The sequence below is a fragment of the Aspergillus campestris genome (assembly GCF_002847485.1).
Source record: "Aspergillus campestris IBT 28561 chromosome Unknown P168scaffold_1, whole genome shotgun sequence".
NCBI lineage: Eukaryota > Fungi > Ascomycota > Eurotiomycetes > Eurotiales > Aspergillaceae > Aspergillus > Aspergillus campestris.
In genome coordinates, this window is record NW_020194336.1 from 4,706,629 (window position 1) to 4,732,029 (window position 25,401).

The following is a 25,401-nucleotide window of genomic DNA, read 5'->3' on the forward strand; positions in this document are numbered from 1 at the left end:
CATTAGCCCCTCGGGGGGATATACTTGATGGAGTCATCTGACCGACACTTTCGAACGCTCCGATAAATACACGAAAGGGAATAATACAACATTAACTGAAAGGAAGAGAAAAGAAACCCATAAGCCAAGAACCACCACTACCTGTCTTTACCACCGATGGATGAACCGCCCGCGGTCGCAGCCCCCGCACCAGACGACCCCCCCGACACACCAGCGGCCTTGTTTATCGTTGAGGCAGACGTCTCCGAGTCATCGTCTTTGGCATTGACTTCGAGGAAGTGGTAGAGGATGATCAAGATCATGGCGCAGGAGCCGAGGAAGATGGCGAGGCGGTGGAGATCATCGTCGGAGATCATTGTGTTGATTGATTAGAATTGGTGTTTATGTTCCTCTGTTTTCTTCTTCCCTTTGTCTTCTGTAATGGTTGGAGTGTCGGTTCAATTGATAGTGGATATCGGGATGCGACCAGTCGCGATGGGGAGGTATGGGGCTGGAAAAGCCACGTCGGTTAGTTATAGCCGGGGGAAATGACTCCGTTCTGGATGGATTGACCCCAGAAGATCAACATCGATATATGATGGTCGACCTAAGGAGATCAGTATACGTACCTGTAGTTGACTGACTGTTGCAACTGGAATGAGTCCGGTCTTGTTGTCTGTTGTCCTGACTTCATCCTCTGTACTCTGTAGTTTGGTCCAGATAAGCTGAGCGATCGCCGTCTGAGTCATCAGACAAACCAGACAAACCGTCACGTCTCTTTGTTCTCGCGCTCTCCAATCATCCTCGCCATCTTCAGCTTCGTGACTGTCGTTTGGCCTCTCTGCTTTGAGTTTCTCTGTTGGACCTCGAGTATCTGAAAGCCTATCTCTAGTGCTGTCCCCGACGAGGTTCCTGATCCGTCCCAAAGAACTACACGCCTCTCCACCTCTCACGCCCTGAGGATGGACTGCATTTGATGTCATATCATTCAATTCCACCCCATGCTGAATGAGGAAGAAATCACACTGGGCCATGCCTGTATGCATCTGCGTCGTTTTCATCCCAATCTGTGCGACTTGATCCATCATTTTTGTTGCTTCCTGGTCCAGGGTATTAATACCGCGTCGTGACCTTCTTCCCTTCTTCCCCCCAAACCTTTCCTACTACTCGGTTTCACTCCCCCGCTTCGGTTCCACTTCGCCATTCGACCAGCGCACTTTGTCTGATACACCCCCTTCCCTCATTTCTTTTCTGATTGTGTCCACGCGATTCTTCCCTCTGGTCGTGTCCTCGTGATTCTCTCTCTGTGTTGTACAGCCGCGGTCACAACTTGAGCTCTCACTAAAGCTCCACGCTCCACAATGGACGAGCCATTTCTTTCCACGGTCAACTCCGACTCGAATTCGGGGCCACCCAAGGGCGCCGGCCCGTCGCTACTGGCCTGTCTCCTCTGCCGGCATAAACACCTCAAGTGCGATGGAAAGACCCCGGTTTGTGGCCGCTGTGCAGCCGTGGGGGCGGAGTGCCAGTATACCCCCTCCCGTCGGGGATACAAGGGCCCCTCGAAGAAGCGACGCGCCAATTCCCCCGACCAATTGGCCTCCGACTTGTCCTCCTCGTCCTTCGACCCCCAATTCGCCGCCAGCTTCTTCAACGTCCCCGCCGACTGGGGTCTCCCACAGAACCATGTCACTTATGCGCCACCCATGGCGCCGCCCCCGCCGCCGCCGGCGACCACGACCCTCTCCTCTACCTCGTCGGGCAGCCCGGGCCTCACTGACACCCCCGTTCCGTCGCAACAGCCCCTGCGGCTGTACAATCAGCCCCTCACCCCCGAATCGGGTTCCGCCCCCGCCCCCGGCGATGGCTACCTCGTCGACATCTACTACACCTACTTCCATCCCGCACATCCCATCCTCCCCCCGCTGCGTCTCCTCTACCGCTCCTTCGTGCCCCCCTACCTTGAACATGTCATCAAATTCGTCGGCGCCCACTTCACCCCGGCCGCCTCCCCGGAGCCCTACCGTCCGACGGTCATGTCGTCCGTCATGGGACAGGAGGCCTCCATCGAGAAGCTGCAGGCGCTCGTGCTGCTGGCCATCGTCCTCCACTCGCGCAACGAGCGCCCTGAAGCGGGCGAGTGCCTGACCATGGCCGTCGATCTGGCCCTGGAGCTCGGTCTGCACTCGGCCAGTTTCGCGACGGCGATGAGCGAAGGCGACCCGGTGCGGGCCGAGTCCCTGCGGCGCCTCTGGTGGGAGCTGTTTATCATCGAGGGGATGCTAACCGCGCTCGGGGTGCAGCGCACCGCGCGCACCGGTGCGGTGCCGCTCGAGGTCCCGCTGCCCTGCGAAGAACGAATCTACGCGGACGGCCTCGCGCCGCCGTCTCCGGCCCCGACCATCGCGCAGTTCGACGAGAGGGTCTTCGCGGACGAGGAGCGGGACTTTTCCTCCTTCACCTACCGCATTGAAGCCGTCCGGATCCTCCTACGGGTCGTGGCCACCCAGGAGATCGTCGAGGGCCAGCAGGACCGCGTGGAGGCGATCGACGCGCGCATCACCAGCTGGTTCCACCACCTCCCCGAATCCAAGGCCGAGCTCTTGCGCCCAGACGGGTCCGTCGACGAGATGATGTTCCAGGCCACGATGATCGTCAACGGCGCCTCCATCTACCTGCACTTCCCCCGCTCCGACCTACTGTCCTCCCCCGCGATGGCCGCCGAAGTCATCTGCGGCCACCACGGACCGTGCAGCATCCCCGCGTTCTCGCACCACGCCCACGCCATGAAAGCCGTCAAGGCCTCCAGCGAGATCTCCTCGCTCGCCTCCATTCGCATGCCCGTCGTCAAGCACACCCCCTTCTTCATCTGCTCCCTGGTCCTCAGCTCCATCGTGCAGTTGGCCGCCTGCTCCGTGAAAGCCGGGCAGATGCCGGACCCCAGCCGCGACCGCCTCGCCCTCACCATCGGCGTCTTCAGGTCGCTGGCCCGCACCTGGGCCATCTCCCAGACTATCATGCGGCAGATTAAGGCTGTCGCGCGCGACGTCATGGACCTGGGCCTCCGGCCCACTATGGACCATATCGACTTGAATACCGTCCTCGACAATGGCCGCTTCCTGCTCCCGGATCTGCCTCCAATTACGTAGGCATTTGAAGCTCTCACGAGTGCCGTTCTATAATAAGTCTCCGCGATGACCTCGCCGTCCATATCGATACTGTTCCGCACCCCTCTTGATATTTATCCAACTCCGAATCCGAATCCGAATCCGAATCCGAATGATACCCATACTGTCGAAATTGACGACCAAGACGAAACGACGCCAATATGCTACAATGTCTATAACGATGGGAGATATCTCACAATTGATACGAAAAGGCCAAAAAAAAGAAAAAGAAAGAAAGAAAAAGAGGAAAAGAAGAAGTGAGAAATAAAACACACCTGAGAAAAACAAAAAAAGGACCGACTCCCATCTTTACCTTATTTTCGTCGTCCAATCAGCTCCAGCTCCACCCTTTTGGCCCTTTTCAAAAGTGACAGCTACAGTACATACCAACTACATAGTCATGCTATCGGCACCCTACACACCATCCGCAACTACTCTGGAACGGTATCATGGATGTTAGTCATGCCGGCCTTACAGGATGGAGGGAATCACAGCAGACCAAGCAGGACATATTTGATAGACCGACTGATTCCATTGGATGCCTTTGCATGCACATTTCACTTGCGACTTGATTCATATTGATATTCGACGGCAATGGAAGGGAGTGGGTAGTAGATTGGCTGTTGCTGGTTTTGGTTGTCCTTGGTTGTCTTTTTTATTGTTATATGATGAATGAATGATTGATTTATTGTTACCTTTGTGTGGTGTTCTACTATGGGTGAGTCTGAGTCCATCTTGGGATGGGCTTGTGTATACATCGTATCATGAGTGTCATTATTCGTAAGGGTCAAAAGAAGTCAATACAAACAAATCAATCTATAAATGGATCTATAAATGGATAAATAAATATAATAATTATTAGTTTAACACAAATTTTAAAAGTGAGACCTACGTCTATCTTCACCCCGTATAGTCTAACTGCCTAGGTAGGTAGGTAGTCAGTGGCCAGTCACTCACGCCGTCTCATCAGCAAGACTCAAAACAACCGTATCATCGCTGTCACTAGCTGCTGTATCATCATCGTCGTCAATCATCCAATCGTCATTTCCAGTGTCATTCTCACCACCACCACCCACCGAACTCTCAGATACAGACAAAACCTCACTATCAAGCCCACCCATCGGCCGACGCGAAGCCCCCCCAACCGTACTCTCCGCCTCACGCACATCAATCATCGACACGAACGAGTCCACAGAGCGCGCACTTACGCTACTCCCCATATGAATAGCCGGTCCAGGCGTAGAAAACCCCCCCGTCTCGAGAAACGGTATGTCCTGGTCGGCGTAAACGCCGCCCGTGCCGTCGTCGTTGCCCCCCGCCCACAGCGGGAGGAACTTGTATTCGTTGTCGGTGAGCGTCGTCAGCGTGTCTGTTATGCGGCATTGGATGCTGGTTTGGGGGGGCTCCGCTAGTTGTGTGCTGTAGGTTTGGATTGTGCCGCGGGCTTGGGCGACGAATTCCCAAAGGGAGAAGGTGTCGGGTTCTGGGCTGGGGGAGTCTTCTGTGTTGGGTGGTGGGTTGGTGGTTGTAGTGGTGGTGGTGGTGCGGGTTAGGGCGTTGAAGGTCTCGGTTGCTTGGCCGATCTGGTTCCAGGGTATTGGGGTGAGGACTGCGTCGTGCTGGGTTTGGAAGGCTGGGAGGTGCGGGGCGATGTCGGCGATTGAGGTTATGTTGTCGCTGTCGTCGATGATTGGGGGTGGGGGGTTGTAGACGAGTGTGCGTCTGGTGAGGAGGTCCTTCCAGAACGTTCGCGAAGCCAGGCGTTCAAAGGGCCGCATTTCACCGTACGCATGGAGGGCCTTCTCTGACGGGTATTCTTGGTCGATGGGGGATCCCTGGCCCCGTGTGGGGTTGACCAGCTGGCCGCTTCCTTGCGTGGCTTTCACGAGCCCTGCTTGCGGGAACCACGTCAAGCCTCCATTCTGCAGGACATTCACGATGTGTTTCCGGACGAAGGTCTTGAGATCGGCAATGAGGTTGGAGACGATGACACGCTCGTTCTCTGACTTGGGGTTGTAGTTTAGGATGTTGCGAACGGATGGAAGGTTAGTGATCCAGGTCATTTCAGTACCTGCAAGATAAAGGAAGATGTTGATAACGTGCTCCATGAAGCTTTTGCTTGCGTATTCAATCCGCTGGAGCTCTTCGTCGTCTAGTTCTTCCCGAAAGCGTCCGTGAAAGCTGCACTGTGATGGCTTGCCTTTGGTAGTCTTGTCGGAATTGGCTAGTAAAAGCAAGGCCTCTTCTCCAACGAGGACAGAAAAGGAATCACGTAAGAGATCAATATCCTGCATCGCGCAGGCCACTCGATATGTTGATTCTGGACTTCTTTCAATGAGGAGTGTATTATTACTTTCGTTAATCCAGTTGAATATGGACTCGCGGACCCGTGGGACCATGACGACGTTGAACAGCTTGGCCAGTGCAAAGTAGGTCCAGAGCTTGCAGGGAGTGTCAAGTGGCGGTGTCCAGCTGTAAAAGGACCTGAGCAGCCAGTAAATGGCCATTCGATGACGAGAGGCAGAGTATTCGACTGGAAGCGCAAGTTTGCTGGCAGGGCAATGGGCGGATTCCGAACCCTGCTCGAGTTCATCCTGCCCGCCGACACGAAACGAGGGGAGGCTGAAACGATTCTGATAGCGGGACCAGAGCCTAATCCCCAGAGGACACGATAATTCCGTCAAGAAAATGATGGCATCTTCGTCTAAGGAAGGAGGCGTGAGGTCAAGGACATATTTGATATCGCTATCCAGCTTTCCTGCGAGCCCTCGCCGCTTGACAGTGCGTGCCTGGTTTCGCGGATGCAGAAGCCCTGCGAAGTATGCGGAACCAGTCTCCCAGAGCGTCTCGCTGTTGATGCGATGCGGAATGGACTCTGTGGTGCGTGGGAGAGCCGACCAAGAGCTAGTCAGCGGTGGAGAGTCAATATACACCAGCGTGTCTGCGCCTTTGACAAGGATCAGTTGCAAGCGCTCTGGCCTGTAGCTGTTGCCGACTGGAGATGCTGTCTTTGGTGGATCCATAGTGAGTATGGTATGCCTCCTCCCCAGTCTCGTGTTCAAGGACTGTTTGTGGAGAGGATATCTCCCCGTCCAAATCAGTAACAGGCCTGAATATGGAGTAGCAGAAAGCAGATGTGAAGAAAACGGATATGTAGTATCATTACAAGAAGCAATGGAGCAAGTTGGAGCAAAGGACGTTGACAAGTCAACATAAAGATGATTCACAGCCTTGCGTCGGGCTCATGTGACCGCGGGAGGGGCAGGCAGCAGCATCCCCAAAGAAACATATTCATGACGGGCGTTCTCACTCCCTTGCATTGACCAGTCATGTGTACTCCATGGACCCGGATATGTTCGACCCAGAAAAGTCTTATGTATCATGGCCAATACCTATTCCATTGCCCAAGACAGAATCGGTTTTCTGCCGACAGCTGGTTGTTTGCTGACTTAGGTTGTGTAATTGAATTACCCACTTGGGTATGATGAAACCTTCCACGCTTCATGTACATAGAACGCCCAAATGCAATGCAAACCTTTCCATGAGCTGACCCGGGCGGTCGAAAAGATAGAAAGCGTGCCCAGAACCCACTGCCATAGGCGGACCTTATCTCCTTCTGGTGCTTGAACTTGGCATTACTTCAAAATCGTCATCACTATCGTCATCGATATCCTCACTAACCAGGCTGGCGCCTCTGTTTGAGCGACCTGATCTCCTCGCGGGTTGAGATGTCTGAGACTCGGTGAAACTCAGGGTCGTTTGTGTCGGCTTGCCTCGGGTGCGTGCATTCGATTGCCGCGTTGCGGTTCCGGTTAGGGTATTTGATGACGGAGCAGGAGATGGTGCGCTTCGTTTGTTCTGACGTTGACTACGAGCACTTGGTGCTTCGGCGGTCTTGCGGGTTCTGGTGGTGGGTTGTTTCACGAAGAGCGCCTGTGAGTCATCGTCATCGTCCTCATCTATCTCGGAGAGCGCTTTCTGCACATCGGGCTCGTCATCGTCGTCCAGCATGATAACATCGTCCTCCTCTTCATCATCAGATACTCCTTTCCTTCCACGGCCTCGGGATGTTCTCGCAGGGGCGGCCTTCGTGGAAGCTGATGATGTGGTCTTCGTTGTAGCCGCGGGTTTCCGGCTGTTAGCGGTGGCTGCAGTGGATCGACCTCCGCGGCCCCGGCCCGGGCCGCGACCACGAGTCGATGTCCCTGTCCGTGTCGGCCTTTCGCCGTCTTCGGCAACGTCCTCTTGGTTTGGATCACCGGCTTCGTTATCAGAGTGAATGAGCGCCCCGGGCTGGTCCTCCCAGGCGCCATCAAACTCACTGTCCCAGCCGTCTGGTTTGGGCTTGAATCGTCTTTTCCCCCTCGTACGCTTTTTGATTCCACGAGAGAACATGTCTTCCATCTGTGTCCGGTACTTTTCCATGGCGTTCCGCAACGAGCTTTGGTCTTGTTCCTCATCATCCACGCCACCGTCTCGATCCAAGTCCAACAGATGCTTTATCTGGTTTTCGAGGGATTCGTTCACGAACATTTCCATGGCATGCTTGTCGTCCTTGTCGATAAATTGGGACACTGCATCCCCGAAAGAATTCTGTGGCAGAATGCTTAAAGATTGTGCAGAGAGAAATTCACGCACAAGTTGCTCCACCTTGACCGTGTCAAGGGTTGATAAATGAGACACCGTTGCTTCTTCGATAGTGCCGTCCTTACGCGTAGTCGCCTGCTTCTTTTTACGGTGAAATTGCACCACGTCGTTGACATTGGCGACCTTGCCAACAAAGCGGTTGGAAAAGCGCTGGGGGTTTTCACAGTCAAAGGCACCCCCCTCTGGCGTGGATGTTTCAACGCGAAGTCTGACAAGGGGTAGCGGTATCTCCTCCTCCTCATCTTCCGTGGTGTCGTCTTGGTTCTCCAGCCATTCGGCTTTGGCCTCCTCGATCAGCTCTTCCACGATAGTCATCAAAAAACGAGTGACCTCTGTACGATTATTTTCTTTGCGGGCCAGTTTCTGCGCCCCTTTTTCTTCAGAGAGGACAATTTCCCTCATGGCAAAGGGTCGCACTGATTTCAGTCGAATGGGCTCAGACTTGAACTCTCGCCCTGTGATACTGACGAGGGAAACTTGTTTCGTGACCGCTTCTCCTGGAACAAGGGATGTGGCCACCGAAGATCCAGGCTGCATTACATGAAACTTCGTTTCAGGGTTGAGACGGGGGTTGATCAGACATTCGTGCTCGTGACCCCAGATAACTAGGTCGAGGAATTCGGGTAGGAAGTTCTCGGGGAGATAACCGGTCTCTGTGTAAGCGTGATGGTTTTGGTGAACACACATCAAATTGAACCAGTCATTTTTCTGGACCGAGGGCTGGAAGAATTTGACTTTGCCATCCCGAAATGTTCGAAATAACCGTTCGTCCCGAACGTTACTCATTCCGTAGAGAGCTAATTTGGTGCGTCCTTTTTGCAGCAAGACTGGCTTGACCTCGATGTTGTCTGATTCAGGGGTTCGTCCATAATAATTTAAGAGACCAGAAACCTGTAACAAATCCAATGCCGCGAGATGACCCTCCCCGGATGGATCGTCATGGTTGCCGTGAATGCTAAAGATAGGAATGGCCACGTTGATATCCAAGTCCTCATAGTTGACGTGGTTGAAGGCTCCTTGAAAATTCTCACTGGCGTCACTGAGCATCTCCAGCTCACAAGGCCTGTCCCCAAAGCAGTTCATCCGGATGGAACGCATTACTTGATACATGGATTTGCGCGAGGGCTTGTTCTCATGAAAGAGATCGCCTGCAAGAAGCACCATGTCCACATCGTGCTTTTTCGCTAGACACATAATCTCATGAAAGCTTTTCCAGCTGTCATCACCCCTGATGGGATCTCTCTCATTATAGCCAACATGGTTGTCGGTTGCAACGAGAATGCGGATCGTTTCCGCGTCTAGTAGGACCATCAATGTATATTCGATGACGCAAGGGACTCAAAATATCCCACTTACCACCGGGACTAGGCATATCAACGCTGTTGGCAGATACGCATCGAAATGAGGTAGAGGATGGATAAGCTCCAGTGTGAGTGAAGAAGGAGCCTGCAGCAAGAGATGGTCTGTCTTGTATGTACTGTATCTCATGCGAGTGCTGTCTGGTAGGTCTTAGGGGAGGGCAAGCAATAGGTGACAGCTGATAATCCTAGGAAATGAGTCTTTAGGCAGACATGATCGGAACCAAGAGACGACTTGGTATACGATAAAGTGAAAGAAACAGATACGATCCATCTACGGAGTCAACTCACTCGGTCACCTGCATGTTGCGGCGCGTGGGCACGTGACTGACACGCGAAAACCGCCACCTCAGGCATGGCTTACATAACCGGTGGATTTTCCGCATTCTCGTGCCAAGCCTGCTTTAACTTCATCTCAACTCTTATCATCATCCTTCTCCTTCTCCTTCTCCCGAGTCACCTCCTGCTCTACCCTCCTCCTCCTGTCGGACCTTCGAATCTCCTCTTTCACTCACTGTAAATACAACATTGCCGATTTGGTGCGCATCATATTCTTCGATATCCTTATCTTATCCGTGTCGTGCCGCCTTCTCGCCCGATTCGTTTGTCCAATTATCCGACTGATCCAGAATCTTCGCCTGGTTCAGTCGTCCCCATTGCTGCCGTTACCTTGCGAGACCTGTTTATGCAACCAGAGTCCACTGCAGTTTTCGAACACAATCGCTCACTATACCCATCGTCCGAAAACTTCTCTTTCACCCAGGATGGACATGATTCGTGTGGCGACCATCGAGTCTCTGGCCTTGACCATGACAAGGCTGGGGACTCCGGAGTCTTGTCTGGTCCCTCTGTGCGCCAGTCGGGTCTAGACCAGCCAACTCAAGCATCCGCGCTGGTTGATAGAGTTAGCCAGTATGAAAAGGCCGCTGCTCGCACACCTAAAAACCAGGAGGGACTAGGTTTCAAAGTAGTAGCCATGTCTACTCCGTCATATCTGTCCCTGGAAGATTTCCCCAATGGTAGGTCGTCAAATCGATTAAACACGGGGCAAGGACCTTCGGCTAACTGCAACGATCGACAGAGGTTCTGACTCACATCCTCTCTCACCTGCCTCCGCAGTCGCTCTCATCTATCGCACTAGTGTCCCATCGCTTGCACAGCCTGGTTACGACACCCCATGCCTGGAGGATTGCCTTCTCCCGTTACTTCCCTGGGCCAAACGCCGAAGATGGTGTCCCGTTGTCTGCGGCAGATCAATCCGATAGCCTGGCCTTCGACAAGCGTCACTTCTCTAGGCTGACCCCTTTGGCGTCCTGGCGAAGCGAGTACATTTTGCGCACTCGTCTGCTGAGGTCGCTGTCGCGGGGGAAGCCAGCGCAGTTTGCACCCTCGAAAAAACATGGCATAGTTCGATCGGCAAACATGCGCAATGGGAGTGCTATTCTGACCTACACCTCCCAGCTTTTGTACCCCGTCAGCCATGTCCATGGCATCTTTGGCAACGAAAGCTCTAAGAAGGAACCTCTGTTCATGCACGGGGCTGCAGAACAAGGCATCGCGTCTGCTAGTGACCCCTCGACAGTGAAGGTGGGCACGTGGGGTGTGTCGGACCACCAGCTGTTCCGTCATTTCGCGGAGATCTTTCCGGGTGATGCAGAGTACGGGTTGGGGGCCGGAAATCTGGTGGGTTTGTCTAACCGTATGGATGTCAGCCAGCCTTATGGCATGATATACGGGGAGGCGTGCCCTCAAGGACGCAGTTACTTTATCTCGTCTGTCGAGCAGCGTGGGCGGTTTTTGAACCTTGTTCAGTCCAGCCCGCATCCGCACCTTGGCATTCCGGTTCTAAATCCGATCGCCACTGCAGTCACTTCAGTATGGATTGCGAAATCTTCTCCGATATTGAAGTTGACTGGGGGTTTGATTGGTATGATGTCCGGCGCTTCCTCCGGCGTCCTCACAGCTTTTGCGCTTGGACCCCATCCCACCTATGAGAAGAGGTACGAAAGAGGTCAGGTAACAGCGAAATGGGTACTTTGCCCGGGGGTTCCCATTATAGCAATTGCAGTGGATGAGCGCTTCTCATCCACGCGCTATGGTCGTCGTCGGGTTTGGGCGGCAGTGCTCAATGCGTTGGGTGAGGTGTTCTATATCTCGGATGTGCCTCGCCAACCTGATACTTCATCGGCCAAAATGAGCGCGGAACAGCTCGACGCATTAGCTTGGAAGACAGGTCGAAGTGCCCGCTGGGAGCTTGTGGAGCTGAGCAGGCGAACGGCAAAGCCCGACCCCTTCAATCGGGAACCGGTGGATGGTAGCTACAGTCCTAGGTCGTCATCGGATTCCATGAAGCTTAGCCAGGAGCAAGTGGCTACGGAGACAAACGAGATCCAACATTTCATGTCCTTCAAGCCTAAACACTTCCGGAAGGTTTGTGAGGGCTGGGATATGAGACGAGACCTGATCGTCGATTTTGCTGGTGATGATGCTCATGGTGCTGGCGAGTCGATGGTGGTTGTTACCCGCGGCGCTGGTGGGGGCGAGAAAGCTTCCATTCGCCGGTATACTAGGAAACTATCCAAGGTCGAATCGCTACCGGCACTTGGAACCTACCCGTCTCTTGCTGAATCCAACCCTGCGGTTTCAATATTTGGTGGACTGGCGGCGTCCCCGTCGGTGACGCCAGATTCAGCAGACAGTGTCCCACCGTCTCGCGCTTCCAGTCGACTCAATGAAATTGTATGTGGAGAGGGGAACACCGCATGGTTTATCTCGGATTTCTCGTTCGGTGATCGGAAAGCCGTCCGTATCACGGCTAGCGCGCTAGATACGTCCACTTACGCCTTGTTGACGGCCGATGAGGATCCCTTACTGGGAATAAGCGGCACATCATCTGTCTCATCTGCTACATCCTCCCCTCTGCCGCATATGCAGCAATCTGGCTCGAACGTCGAAGTTCCTGGGCAGCGTGGACGGTATATGGCCGTTGGCACTAGTACCGGACTGGTCTTTGTCTGGGATGTGCGATCACCCACCTCGAAGAATCCAGAGATTATTAAGTCCATTAATCCAGTGCGTATTATCCAAACGGAGTCGCCACAGGTTTCTTCCTTAGCCTTGACGTCTCTCTATCTCGTCCACGGTGGGAATGATGGACTGGTGCAAGCATGGGACCCTCTCGCTTCCTCGACCCGTCCTATTCGGACCATCAACTCTCGATTCTCGTCACGGGCCCGCCGCAGACTAGTCCAGGCCGAGGCCTCTATCCTCGGTGTTGGAAACAACTTCTATGCGACAGGCGCGATGTGCCTTGACCCTGACCCAACTGTGCTACGGGGCATGGTGGCTCTAGGGACCCATCTGCGCTACTGGTCCTATGGTTCCACGGCCGCGGACCAGTACAAGACCAGCAAGCGTCGGTTCCGGCGCACTCAACGGGGCAGCAACGCAGCCGCCGACGCCCAGCGATTCAACAATAGCGGGCGTGGAGCACTCCAGGACGACATTGAAGACGAATTGGAGGAACTCAAACGGCAGCATGTAGCCGACCGAAAGCAAGAAGCGCATCTTCGCAATCGTTTCGGTACCGACCTCCTCGGGCCCGATGCCAGCGAGGAGGAAATGCTAGCGTACGCGCGACTGCTGAGCGAAGAGGCGTGCACTGATCACGCGAGCAAGCGCGGTGAGGTGGCGGGGACCTCGGTCGCCAGTACCGCCTCGTCCAGCGACACTGTCGGACGGAACGGTAGCCTATTCCCAGCAGATGAGCTATCGTCCTCTTCGTCCCCGTACGAGGAATCCGCCGACGATGACCTCGCCCCTGACATCGCCGAAGCCATCCGGTTAAGTCTCCTCGACGAGCCGCCTAGCGGGTTTGACGAGAGTAGATTTCCCGAACCGCCCAACCAGCAGCACCACAGCGAATTTTTCCCAGACGAACCTGCCTTGCCAGAAAGCAGTAATCGTCAAGAGATGGACGATCTAGAGTTTGCCATCCAACTGAGTCTGGCAGAGAACGCGCAGCAGGACGAACAGGCCCGGGAGGAGTTCCCTGGGCTGGCTGAGAGGTCTTATTCGGGGTCGGGGGATACGAGCAAGGGCAAGGGCAGAGCTGTTTAGTATTGTATCAATTTGTTTGTGGATTTTGCAAGTTAGTTAAAACTTCGAAGTGATTAATAGATGCATTTTGAAATCAAGGACCACCTTACTGGACAGCAGTAGAATAAATGTGGGACGAGTCTCTACAGCCGTTACATTATCGTCCATCACCTTCGTGTCTAAACGGATGGGTATCCGCAATCGGCCAGTCTTCTTATAAATGTCACCGTTCTACAAGTTCGACCGATGACATCTCTTGTTGCGAAGAATTACCACTCGGCCACAAGAGTTGTCTTGACACCTTCTGCGCTTTGTAAGTAATCGTCACAACATCATATGTTGCGACATCTATCTCAAAACTACGATCGTTTCGATCGGTCCTTTCCACAATATGCCCCAAACCAAAATAGTATCCCTATTCGTTCTATTTATCTACCACTTAGGGTTATATCCATCGCTGTTAAACTACCCGGTGACCTGCAATGGAATTTGCTCAGACTTCAATCAACATAAATTGCCTATCTAGTGAGATGATATGATAGCTCGCAATCGCGTGTCCAACATCAAACCCTACCTAGTACTTAATTCAGACCTTGCAAATTCACAGTGATCGATGGCAGTTGCGAATCAAAGTACTGCAATGCAGCCAGGACATACTGCGCTGTCTTATCCCCGGGGTCAGCCCCGGACCAGGTGGCCCGCATTTCCTGGATACACAGGGTCACCCAGACCCTGCCGTCGTTCTGCATACGCTGCAAGTGGCCATTGATCCAGTTGCTCCAGTAGTCATTGATACGCGTGAGCGATCTTCCCTTCCCAGCCGCGACCCAGTCTTTGTCAGCGCGCTGTAGCTCGTTTTTGATGTTATTTGAGATTATCGTCAGGTTGCCGTGGATGTTGGGGAAGTTGAGGTAGGCAAAGACGTTGAAGGTCGTGCGGATATTGGTGAGTCCTTCCTCCCATCGAGTGCGATCACCGTTCAGCTCCACTCGTTTTCGTTGCTCGATGGGATTTTTCCCTTCCCACAGCTAAAAAGTCTGTCAGCGGCTAACGGGGGTCGATAGTGTGTCCAAAGGCAACAATTCACTCACCAGTTCCTTATACCTATTGATCGTTTTCTCTAGAAGAGCAAAATGTCCCCAGTTCTCAGTCCAGCCATGGAGTTGCATCAGGCGAACTGTGGGGACATCGCTGTTGGTTGTACTTCCTGGCGTGGTCGGCGGGTTTTTCAACGAGTGTTCGGTCAAGCTTTTTACAAATTCGCAGTAGATCTGAGGGTAGATCGAGCTCATTCCGTCGGGTAATATATTGCCAGCCACATCATTGAAGAATAGCTTCAATGTCTGGAGCTCCATGATGTGCTCAGCTGATGATATCATTAGTTTCTCTCGGGACCTTTCCCAGATGAGCATCAAGCCACTCACTGACGTATTCCCGGTTATTAGGAACTATGTGCCCTTTCACAGTTATAGCTGTGCAATCAGAGAAGTCGGTGGCATCGAGTGAGTTGTCATAGTTGTAATCATCTGTACTCCAGTCGGATTGTGTTGGGTACTCAAGATTCTTATATTGCCATCCGCGCATTCTACCGGTATCTTCAGCCAGGCATCTCGACATATATGGAGGCCGAACCCCCCCGGTGAAAAACAGTGGAACACGCTTCTGATGATCAGGAGCCCGCCCACGGTGGGAACCAGGCGGGTCGATGTCGCAATCGTCGATAAGCCCAGTTTCGCACAGATCAACAGCTTTACACAGGGGCTCGTCATCGTCCTCGTTACGAGGGCAGCTGAGGATGTCGGACTTGAACATGGTCCATGGCCTTAGACGGTCCCTGTAGACCGGTATACCACCGATGTTCTCATCCTGATCATGCAGGTGGACCCCTCCTGGTTGTTTGCCCACAGCAACTCCTGGCTTGACCATGCTATTCCAGGGTTCAATAGTACCATCTCCAAAATTTGTCAGAGAGTAATATAATGAATCCAAGTGAAGGTCGACGCCACTCTGACCCCAGATAACTTTGTTGGGCGAATAGACGTTCAGTAGATAGCCAACGAGGGGATTGCTACTCCCTCGGGCTTGAATGTCACCTCGTTCGCGCTGAGCAATCGCCGTGGAGCTTTCTTGGTTGAGTTCGATCCCCATTTCGAACTTTGGGTTTAGGGTAACCTCGACGTTCCCATTATCGGTATGCATGTGTCCTTGGAAGTTATTCGTGATATGGGAGCCTTTCAGACTACCGCGTGTACCGCCAGCACTGTTTGGGAATGTCAATCGCATCCACCCATGGTTCACTGATGGGTCCGTCTGGGTGCGAAAATGGGTGTTGAAAGCGCTGGGCCGGGTCAACACTCAGCATTGGAATGGGGTACAACGGAACAAGAGAACATACCCAGCAAATGAGGAATTGTCGCCTTTAATGCCAATCTGGATATCAAACGTCGGCTTGAACGACACAATGCCTGGGTGGGAGAACACGATATCTGAATTGGGGGTGATATGAGCCGGCCTGGTCTTATATTCGGTGTGTACCGCCGCGTTTCCAGTAACATTGACCGTGGCATCCAAATCCAGCTTGAGATCAACAAACCCATACGCCTCATCAATGTGAAGAGGCTGTAGTGTGCCGATGATCGTAAACCCGAATCTCACTTGGAGGGTACAGGTGCCTTGGGATTCGATCTGTAGGTACGAGTCGCCTCCGCATTGGAGCTGCTCGTCGATGATGACTTCTGATGCCGGCTCTGAGAGATCGGTGTAGTAGGCTATGTGGTTTTCAGAGAGTCGATCAAATTCTGATTGATATCAGCCATTGCTTGCTTCTGAAAGTCTCTCGGAAAGGAAAGAGTAGCCAACTCACTACGGCCCCAGGATGCACTGTCAGAGGAGAAGAATCGCTTGTCTATGATATCTCGCTTAGACTTTTCCCCTGGCTCATCTACTACCGTGTCCCAGTATCCTGGAAGATTGCTGTAATGATGATTAGCGACACTGTGAAAACTCGTAGGGTGTACTTGTCTGCACTTACGAGTAGTCAACCCGCAGTTGGACCTTCTCATCAGATCGCTTCATGAGAGTAAAGTCGTACGAGAACTCTAGATCCATAACCTTCCTGCTGCTTGCCATCCTCTTTGTCAAAGATGGCGGAAGAGTTTGGTTCCCAGACGGACTCAGGGAATGAGCAACAGCATATGACCCAGGACCACAGTTATCCGGCATGCGCACGACTGTTCCCTCGAGTCCGCCATCTAAGATGTCATCACAGTTGCTGTCCTCCTCGTCAGTGGTGCAAATCAAGCGAGTTTTTTGACGCTCAGATGAAGTGATGGAAGGACAGTCGACAAACTCGACATGGGAGCCGTCTCGCTTTGAGAGACTCGAGACGATGTCTTTGGGACCAGTGATTAATACAAACCCAAAAGCCCCATCATTTGGGTTCGTTATGGGGACACGTGGTGTCGTCTGTCCATTGTTTGCATATCCTCCCAGGAATTGTAGATCCCACTTGACAGAGTCCGTTTCAGGGGGTGGGTCTGGGAAGAGATTCTCCAGGGCCACCGGCGTGAACAACTCGACGTTGTCTGGCGGCGCGCAGCACAGACTCTTCTTGCGTCCAGCAACACCACATAATGTCGCGGAATCACCATAGCCACTGAGGGAGAGCTGGACATCGTCACTGGGAGGATGGCATTAGAGCGGCGTGAGAAATCGAAGCGGGTTGGCAATTACTTGTCACAATTGTTATCATCGCAGCTCCCCTTTCCCACCCAATGGCAATCCTTAAGAGGCTTCTTGCAGCACCAGGGTCGCTTGTATCCATGGATTGCATGGTTCCAGCAGCTGCCAAAATCATATTGCTTGGCAACCTCCGTGGTCCCTTTAGAGCAAGAACCTCCGCAGCTGCCTAAACTGCAGCCATCTAGGAGCTCCTTATACCGATCCGCTGTGCAGCAGAATGCTTGTCTTCCGGTGGTACAGAGGACTGGGAATTTCTTAGCAGTCGACCCTGCATAGCCGTCGTGTAAAGTACCATGCTCACTGGGAGACAAGGAAACTATTATTCCATCCTCCTAACAGGGTCCATGGGAGTAAGGGAATGATAGAAAAAAAGGTTCCATGCTACTTACAGTCGCCGTACCCGTCCAAGAGAAGCGTGAGTTCACCATTATGGCACTGGCCGTGGCAAAAGCTTCCATCCTTCCCTCCTCTCCAACGACAGCTGCGAGGTGCCCTGTCTCGAGGACAGCAGATCTGCTTGCCGATTTTCGCGTGGCAGTTGGATATGAAGTTATCTTCCAAAACAACCTCTTCAGCTTTACATTTCTCTCCACAAGCTGTGGCATAGCATTCTTGACCTACAATATTCTGTCAGTAAAGCCCAACCTACTCGCAAAATAAAGAGAAAGCTGCTCTTACCGTTATCAGATGACCAACTCGCGGCCTCCTGCTCTCTTTTCACCAGGCTCTTGTCGACTCCCTTGCCAGGGTCGCGGCCAATCAGGCCTCCAAGCTCCGTGAAGTCCTCATCATCAAGGTCAATCGCCCAGGCCATCAGACCACCAAGACCGACGGAATTTGCCCAGTCGACTTTCTGCTGGAAGGTTTTTGCATCGTCATACGAGACCCACTGATTCTCATCAAACGTAAAGTAGTTGACTGCGGCCTCTTCGTCATGGATCTGTGAAATGTTTCGGCTCTTCATGATTTCTTTGATCTCGAACCAGCCAAGAATGCCGCCTTCACCGGTACACTCTCCCTTTTCTGCAGCCCCGTTGAAGGGGCATCCCGGTGTGGTACAACTGGTGTCATTGAGCTGGAATGATCGCCCATAGAAGCCCGTTCCAAGAATGACTTTTTCTGGGGGGACCTTGTTACGCCAGAGCAAGTTGACGCTTTCTTTGATCTCTGTCAGATTTGTATGGCCGTGCACGTAGCTCCCAATAGGGTTATCCTGGTCCCATACGCCTGCCAATTATTTAGTCTGTTAAATCATTCAGTGCCGGGGCAAGGGGGTTTTATAATACCGTGTAAATCGTAGGACATCAAATTGACCCAGTCCGCTCCAGCATCAAGCATTTTGGGAACATCGAACCAACGAAGATACCAGTAGCTGGACGGAACCGTAAATGTCAGTCCATATCCACCACGAGAGCTTCTTTTGAATGTTTCCTTAAGCGTCTCCATCAACTTGACAAAGTTCTCTGTGTCGTCTTCCTTGCCTCCTCTATCAGTAGCCCCCGGGTATTCCCTGGCCTTTAGTTAGCCCGCATCATCATGTCATACCACAAGAGCACCATTTACCAGTCTAGATCCACTCCGTCAAACCCATAGCGGGTCATGAACGCAACCAGGTTATCAGCAAAATCCTGTCTCTTTTTATCAGACCTTGATATATCTCCAAACACCGGTTGGGTGTCGGTATCATTGTTCGAGAATGTCCAACCACCAATCGAGATCCACACCTCGACTGGTGATCCTGCGAGTCCCGATTTCATGGACTTGATCGCTGTGACTTCTTGGAAAAGACTTTCAGGGGTTCCGGAATCCATGGTTGTGATCTTGTATGAAACAGGATCGACGAATGCGAAGGCAAAATTGACATGAGTCACCCCACTGATCGGGATATTCCAAGGTTGGACTTTGTTGCACTTGCGAGAGGAACTCCTGCAAGCTATGAGATAGAGCTCCTCTTTTGGGGAAAGTCACGTACCAAGCCTCATAGTATGCAATAACCTTGCTCCGAACATCGCGTGGGTTCCGTCCTGGCGGCACAGACGGTTGGCCGCAATTGCTCTGACATTTCTCTGAGCAAAATCTTCGGTCGTTCCACAGTAACCGGCCCTTGATGTCGCTCATACTTAGTCTACCAACTCCAATGATCAGGTCAGGCAAGGCACTTACTCGCTGCAACAAACATTCAGAGGGCATGCTCTGTTGCCGGTGTCCGAGTATTGCCCACATTGAGCTTTGGCATCGCAGTTGGAATGGCACCCATCGCCGCAGTGATTAGGGCCTAACAAGTCAGCAACTCATTCTTCTTCACTAGGAGATTGATGATAGAGTTACTGTATCCACAATATCCATCCGTGCTACTATAATCATTGCCATTCCCGTTAACTTGCTTCCTCCACTCAACGTCATGGATATTGTTCGAAGAACAGAGCCATACCAACATGCACCATTTGAACAGGGCTTATCCTCTGAACAGCTGAAATCGTCATCTGTAGATGCCCTCATTCCTAGAAAGGAACCGAAATTCCTGTCCAGGTGAGCGTGGCTCCCATGGTCACGCCCGGCAAGGGACAATTGAGCTTTAGGCCATAAAAAGGCAGCCGCCGAAAAAACAGTCAGGCAGATCACCAAGATTCTAGTTAGTAACTTTGACTTGAGGCCATCACCTATCAATTTTGCTGTCAAATCCATGGTACCAACCTAGATCTGAACTCGACTGCGGTGCGATAGAAGAGACAGAAGGAAAGCAGGAGGATCAAATCCGACTAAGTATGAGAGTCCTGACCAGGCTACCTCCCACCATCACCTGCATTCCCAACATGAATGGTGCTATATGCTAGTTAGTACCTGCGCTAGTCTTTTTAGGCCTTTACATCTCTGCGGTTCCTCGGCTGGAACAAACCCTGCAGAAGGAAGAAATTCAGCCTCACTGGACAGGGGGCCCTAGAATAGAAGGAGCCAAAAGGATGGCCCGTGTGATCAACATCGTGGTGGGGACTGGGATCCCTAGCAGGTTCTGTTGATTCCTGGTATCTCTCAGGTTTTCGTCACCCACATCAATCAAACGGTTCTCGAGAATTATCCAGATCCTTTAATCTAGGTTGCTAGGTCTCTTACCCTAAAGTTAGTTGATGTCAGGTACTGTTTGAACCGATTATTCGACTATAATCTCTTACACTCCAAATGTACCAAATCATGAATATCAAAGCCTTACTCACTAGTTCGGCCCGAGGTGCAGCAGCCTCGCCGTGGTCGTGCATTAAGGCGAACGAATAGAGCGATGAACCCCGGCCTATCTTGCCTGATGAGACGTTTAATCCCAGTACTAAGCCTTTGGAGACCGTACTAAGCCTTTGGAGACCGTACTAAGACTTTGGTGATGTTTTTTTTTATTTTTTTAGCATCGTTGACCTGCAGCTGAAGCCCAACTAATCCTGATAAAATCGCGCAGTTACATTGCTATTTCATCACTCGCGGCTTCCCACCAAGATCTTCTCCCCTCTCCGTGAGGCTGGATGGTCGTTTGCCGATCTCTCTGGCAATCAGCTTCATGAAGTACCAAGGGAGGTAGAAAACGAATAAGCTCTAGACTGAGGGCTGTTTCTCTTACCTTGGATCAATACTTCCAACCCCCCCCCCCCCCACCTACTTCTCGATCCCATCGCCAGCAGAAAAGTAAATGAAAAACACCACCAAAATGTACAGCACCCGGGGCTGGCTGGTTATCCTGATGCTGGACTTTGTTACTGCTCAGCAATTTCCCATGGGGTTCTCGTATGACATGAATATTCCTTCATTGACTCAACCCTGTCGAGACGCTCTCAACGGCACGGTCGACTGTAACTGGCAACTGGCGTTGTATAACACGGAAGATATTGAATTGACTGCGAAAAATCTGACCACACTATGCGTCTCTGATTGTTACAGGTCTTTGCTACACACCCGTGGTGAGATCCAATCGGCCTGCTCTGGGGAATCGAACCACATCCCCGTGGGTGGGGATATGTACCCGGCTACACAACGGATTGAGAGCTTGCTTGATACATACAACAAGACATGCTTGAGAGATCAGTGAGAAATATCCATGCAATTCCGAGTATGCACACAGCTAACTGTCAGTCAACAGGGGGACCCATCGTTTCTGTCATGACATCATGCGTTCGTGGCAGGCGGACCTCACCAGGGAGCAAAAATGCTCTTATTGTATGCTGAAAACACGACAACTCGGCCTGAGTTCCGATTTCTCATACAACCCGCACGCTCTCGAAGAGTTCGCCTCGTTGACCTCGAGTTGTGGCAAGACTGGCTTCGAGCCGACGATGCCCACTCCCATCGTGACTCGCAGTAGCAGCACATCGACAGCTCCTTCAGTGACACCATCCTGCGCATCTACCTACACCATCAAGACTGACGACACTTGCAGCGGCATCTGCAAGGCGCAAAAAGTGTCCACTGATGCTTTGACTGTGTTGAATGGATTGCCCGCGTACTGCAAGCATTTTCCATCTGCGGGCACAAAGCTCTGCATGCCACCCAAATGCGCCATCTACACGGTTGCGGCTAACGACACCTGTCAAAGTGTCGCGAAGCAGCAGCCAGGATACGTCACAGTTACCCAGCTTCAGTCGTGGAATCCGAATCTGAATGGACTTTGCACCAATATGGGACATCAAGTGGACATGCAGATCTGTGTGAGGTAGGGCATTATCTCATTCCAATCCATACATCGATATTAACAGTCCCGTCAAGCCCGCCAGGAGAGGAATCGATAGACACAACAACTGCCATCCCAACAACTAAACCAACACCAGTGTAGGCTTGACCACCCCCCCAAATTTCATGTGATATACTAATGCTGTATAGACGCAGTTCCATCGGCCCGTGTAGTGGTCCAGGTTCTCCAGAATCCTGTTATCGCGACTACGCGAGCCTATCGCCCACTCCATTTGGATCTCATGCAAACCACACATCACAGAGTGCCAAACCCACCGGGTCTGCGCCAGCATATACTCCAAACCCACCTGCACCTGGGACGGCGTCTCGCGCGAGCTGTGCTCAATACATCTCGTATCTTGACACCGGCGATAAATCCCTGGATAAAACAATTAATAGTTGCGGGGGTATTGCGAACCTCTATGGGACGACCGCGGAGAAACTGAGGGCGTGGAATCCGAGCCTCCGCAGTTCTCAGCCTTGCTTGCTCAAAACGGGGCTTAGCTATTGTGTCGCGATCAAGGATGGTATGTTTGGTTTTCTCTTTTCATTTAGTCGGTTGCTGTATTAATTGTCAAAGTAGCTTCAGCAGGGGTTGCATCGTCAAAAGTGTCCGCAACTGCAGAGAAAGAAACCTAATCCATTACGGACGATAGTTGCCACTCATTTCAGGGATGGGGTGCGAGTTTAGGCTAGTTGTGATAGCAATCTTTGAAGTCAAACTTAAGAGACTTTTCGTGAAATAATTAGTTTTATTTTTGTCCGTGAGCCTCTGGCTCAGTAGAATTCTGCTGTGCGAATGACAGCTACTAGGAGGCGTAGTAGAGAGGTAGACCTCGTGTGTAGATGTAGATCAGATACACAGAAAGTAGAATGAAATTAGAACGATCAAAAGATACTAGGGAACTCAAACTCTCCACCTACTTCTCAACGCCGGTTGATAATCAGGAGGAGACATCACGTTCAGCCATTAATGGGATGAAGATCCTGCATCGCACCCGCGTTGGCACTTATCGTCAAGTTCAGGTAGAAATCCACCAACCCCGCCACAGCAAGCTGGCCTACCCCTCGATAGGTCTCCCGGGGGTCCTGTCGCGACCGATCCCAGAATCCATCCACAACGGTGACGGTCTTGTGGTTGTAAGTCCGATAAAACCGGACAGCGTCATCGGGAAGCGAGCCAATATCGGCTAGCATGGTAATGGCAGCCTCGTCGAGCAAAAAGCACGCTTGGTTTCGAGCAGGTGGCATAAACCCGGACGTTCCGGGATCATCATCCTCATTGTCGCCCTCGCCCAGATGTAAGCCCCTAATCTGGGCGCGGAACTCCTCACGCACGCGATCGACCGACGCTCCATCCAGGGCGTCCCTGTCTTCCACGACATTGAATTTGAATCGGCGGAATGCTTCATCCGAGTAGATGGGCAGGGTCCCGATGCTCAGACACTTCTGAGCCACTTTGACCCAGTTGGCTAGTGCCTGTGGCAGTTTCTCTCGCGCGCTGTCGGAGTAAGTCGTGACGAAGACGTAGTAGCCCCAGGTGGGGTCATCCTCGACAAATGCCCAGTTTTCAACCTCTTTGAGAAGCTTGCGGGTCTCGTCCACGCTCGGATAGTAATTCTCTGGGGCTTGTGGATGGGTTGCCGGGTCCGCTTCAGCCTCAAGCTCTGTCATGGATCGTGCAGTTCTTTGGATGTCGCTCGTAGCTGCCGGACCAAATGATCGCGCGATGTAGCTTCGTGTCGGGGGAACTGGCCTGGTCGCAAGAGTGGGATCAGGAGGAGTGATTGGACGGGGTTCCTCCGGTCTTTGTCCCCGACCAGACATTGTTTAGCAAGATTTAGCTGGAGGAAGAGAAGCAAAGAAGGGGAAGGAACAAGTAGGTCGAAAGGGCAATGTAGATCACTATGATTAATCTTGTAAACTGGGAGAGAAAGACTGACACTGGGAGGACTCCGACAAATATATACATAAGGCTCTCAGGCTACCACAGGGTTATGCCCCACTTGGCTGGATGCCCGCTTTAACAGCACCTGGAACTAACTGGCTGTATCGCGCCGCCACTTAGATACAAAGTATTAATTATGTGCTCAACCATGTTAATTAGGGGAAGGATTTAATGTCTATATCTTGAAGCTTTCCAGCCGGTCGGAAATTGATTGAGTTGATCCAACGCGGCCAGAGCCCGATCAAACAGCAGCTACATACCATTGTAAAAGATAGACGGTGCTGTCACCGTTGGATATTCAGGAGTTCAGCCTTGACAAGATATCAAGCGTAAGCCTCCCGCATTTCTGGTGTAATTGATCCTGCAGTATGTGCGTACGTATCGTTAATCCAACCCTGGAAATCACAATCAATCCACGCGATGAACTCCTTCGCCTTCGCCTCGTCCCATCGCAAAAGAGGAGAAATGTATTTGCCCGGAAACAAGTCTGGTGCTCGAACAGTCGGATCATCTCGCCTGCACAAAGCGCCACCAAAATCCAGAAAGACCGGCCCCTGTAGGGTACCTTCTGGGCTTTGCAGAAGTATCACGTTCTGAGGGCGGAGATCTGTTAACAAGACACCCATTTTATAGGCCAAACTTTCAAAGCTGATCACCCAATGCATAATTTGCCGGCGCCGATCGGGAGTGAAATCTTGGGGATCCGCTGGGTGCATGCTGATCCCTGCCACATACTCGAGCAGAATCAGTCGGACCGTTCGTGCTTGAGAGTTCTCCACCGGCAGGTCGAGGGAATACGACCCGTGATATCTAGGCAACAAGAACCCTTGCATAGCCTGCAGGGCTTCTGCATAAACGTGGACCTCGCGGGTGTAATGCTGCTCCACGCACAGAAACGGGTTCAAGACCCCCCCTTGATCATCAAAATAGAGAGGGTCATACACTTTGGCCACCAAGATTCTGGTCTCTGGGAAAAGCTCGGGATCGAATCGACGTCCGCTGGCGCGGACGGTAAAGATTTGGGATTTACGTCCATCCCCGACTTTGAGTAGATCCAGGATTCTTAGATCAGTGTTGCTAGGTATCACAGTCCCCTGCAGGGGAGGGTTCTTTAAACATCGCTCCACTGGACTGAGTTGACTTCTCTCCTTTCTGCCAGATCGGGAATTATGACAACAGTTTCGAATAAGCGGGGCGCGTGCGGAGAGAATATGTGTCTGAGCCGTAAAGATAGAGCCTCTAGTATATGGGATTGGAGGCTTTGGGAGCTCGTTTAAAGGGCAATCCATTAAGACAAATCCGACTAAAATCTTCTGGTCGTGAGAGTTTGGTTAAAGATGATGGAAGTCTCTGTTTCTGTTGTGGGTTGGAGGCCAAGGCTTTCAAGCGGGCTGAAGTCAGCCTTGGGAACTGTAGGCGCAGTCTCATAGCCTCGGCGTGGCTTATATCGTCTAAAATTCCCTTGGTCAGTAGGTAGAATGGTTATTATATACAAATTGGCATCAAACGACTTATGAAACGCTGAGTGTAGACGCCAACTCCAATCATAGTGAATGTTTTGAGAATGGAATCGACCAACATGTCCGCTGCCCTGTTGAGCTTTCCTCTATACATGTTTTTGGATGGTTTCATAAAAGAAAAGCAATCCAGGAGCGAAACCAAGGGTGCCAACTGAGATACTACAGAAAGAAACCCCCCGAGTTGTAAGGTCTTATACAAATCGAAAAGCATGATTCGGTAGAATGGGTTCCAAGGG

General features: G+C 52.0%; 9 protein-coding genes across 9 annotated transcripts; 3 read left to right on the plus strand and 6 right to left on the minus strand.

Annotated features, from left to right (window-relative positions):
* Positions 1-2: 2 nt before the first annotated feature.
* P168DRAFT_315343 (dolichyl-diphosphooligosaccharide--protein glycosyltransferase subunit 4) lies at positions 3-356 on the minus strand (the record flags this gene model as incomplete). Its single annotated transcript, XM_024839892.1, has 2 exons — positions 3-37; positions 152-356. The coding sequence occupies 2 exons, from the start codon at positions 354-356 to the stop codon at positions 3-5; spliced, it is 240 nt and encodes a 79-aa protein (XP_024697927.1).
* On the minus strand, positions 256-1,203 carry P168DRAFT_34891 (uncharacterized protein). Its single transcript, XM_024841888.1, has 2 exons — positions 609-1,203; positions 256-538 (listed from the first exon to the last, which is right to left on the minus strand). Exons 1-2 carry the CDS (start codon positions 1,065-1,067, stop codon positions 509-511), a joined length of 489 nt encoding a protein of 162 aa, XP_024697928.1. The 5' UTR covers positions 1,068-1,203; the 3' UTR covers positions 256-508.
* A 137-nt stretch (positions 1,204-1,340) lies between these two features.
* P168DRAFT_294941 (Zn(II)2Cys6 transcription factor) lies at positions 1,341-3,128 on the plus strand (the record flags this gene model as incomplete). Its single annotated transcript, XM_024837996.1, has 1 exon — positions 1,341-3,128. One exon carries the CDS (start codon positions 1,341-1,343, stop codon positions 3,126-3,128), a length of 1,788 nt encoding a protein of 595 aa, XP_024697929.1.
* Positions 3,129-3,962: 834 nt separating this feature from the next.
* On the minus strand, positions 3,963-6,169 carry P168DRAFT_278829 (uncharacterized protein; the record flags this gene model as incomplete). Its single annotated transcript, XM_024835721.1, has 3 exons — positions 3,963-3,974; positions 4,039-4,068; positions 4,355-6,169. The coding sequence occupies 3 exons, from the start codon at positions 6,167-6,169 to the stop codon at positions 3,963-3,965; spliced, it is 1,857 nt and encodes a 618-aa protein (XP_024697930.1).
* A 583-nt stretch (positions 6,170-6,752) lies between these two features.
* P168DRAFT_278830 (MRX complex nuclease subunit) lies at positions 6,753-9,165 on the minus strand (the record flags this gene model as incomplete). Its single annotated transcript, XM_024835722.1, has 2 exons — positions 6,753-9,091; positions 9,150-9,165. 2 exons carry the CDS (start codon positions 9,163-9,165, stop codon positions 6,753-6,755), a joined length of 2,355 nt encoding a protein of 784 aa, XP_024697931.1.
* Positions 9,166-9,580: 415 nt separating this feature from the next.
* Positions 9,581-13,348, plus strand: P168DRAFT_247872 (F-box and WD domain protein). The gene is made up of 2 exons (XM_024834096.1): positions 9,581-10,170; positions 10,233-13,348. The coding sequence occupies exons 1-2, from the start codon at positions 9,837-9,839 to the stop codon at positions 13,268-13,270; spliced, it is 3,372 nt and encodes a 1,123-aa protein (XP_024697932.1). The 5' UTR covers positions 9,581-9,836; the 3' UTR covers positions 13,271-13,348.
* A 482-nt stretch (positions 13,349-13,830) lies between these two features.
* P168DRAFT_324321 (glycoside hydrolase family 18 protein) lies at positions 13,831-18,801 on the minus strand (the record flags this gene model as incomplete). Its single annotated transcript, XM_024840818.1, has 11 exons — positions 13,831-14,277; positions 14,341-14,615; positions 14,674-15,587; positions 15,645-16,047; positions 16,113-16,222; positions 16,281-16,928; positions 16,982-17,234; positions 17,380-17,607; positions 17,669-18,217; positions 18,277-18,500; positions 18,554-18,801. The coding sequence occupies 11 exons, from the start codon at positions 18,799-18,801 to the stop codon at positions 13,831-13,833; spliced, it is 4,299 nt and encodes a 1,432-aa protein (XP_024697933.1).
* Positions 18,802-20,681: 1,880 nt separating this feature from the next.
* Positions 20,682-22,119, plus strand: P168DRAFT_324322 (uncharacterized protein; the record flags this gene model as incomplete). Its single annotated transcript, XM_024840819.1, has 4 exons — positions 20,682-21,055; positions 21,111-21,680; positions 21,734-21,796; positions 21,848-22,119. Coding segments are annotated over 4 exons (1,278 nt in total), but the record flags the coding sequence as incomplete, so codon positions are not given.
* Positions 22,120-22,500: 381 nt separating this feature from the next.
* P168DRAFT_34932 (uncharacterized protein) lies at positions 22,501-23,641 on the minus strand. Its single transcript, XM_024841890.1, has 2 exons — positions 22,740-23,641; positions 22,501-22,684 (listed from the first exon to the last, which is right to left on the minus strand). Exons 1-2 carry the CDS (start codon positions 23,522-23,524, stop codon positions 22,642-22,644), a joined length of 828 nt encoding a protein of 275 aa, XP_024697935.1. The 5' UTR covers positions 23,525-23,641; the 3' UTR covers positions 22,501-22,641.
* Between the last annotated feature and the right edge of the window lie 1,760 nt (positions 23,642-25,401).

Excerpts from the sequence above, each read along its gene's own strand:
- P168DRAFT_34891 (XM_024841888.1), bottom strand. The coding sequence starts at position 1,067 with ATGATGGATCAAGTCGCACAGATTGGGATGAAAACGACGCAGATGCAT. Across the intron at positions 539-608 it reads CAACAGTCAGTCAACTACAG|AACGGAGTCATTTCCCCCGG; the intron begins GTACGTATACTG and ends CAATCCATCCAG.
- P168DRAFT_247872 (XM_024834096.1), top strand. The coding sequence starts at position 9,837 with ATGCAACCAGAGTCCACTGCAGTTTTCGAACACAATCGCTCACTATAC. Across the intron at positions 10,171-10,232 it reads CCTGGAAGATTTCCCCAATG|AGGTTCTGACTCACATCCTC; the intron begins GTAGGTCGTCAA and ends AACGATCGACAG.
- P168DRAFT_34932 (XM_024841890.1), bottom strand. The coding sequence starts at position 23,524 with ATGTCTGGTCGGGGACAAAGACCGGAGGAACCCCGTCCAATCACTCCT. Across the intron at positions 22,685-22,739 it reads GGCCAGCTTGCTGTGGCGGG|GATCTTCATCCCATTAATGG; the intron begins GTTGGTGGATTT and ends GGTGCGATGCAG.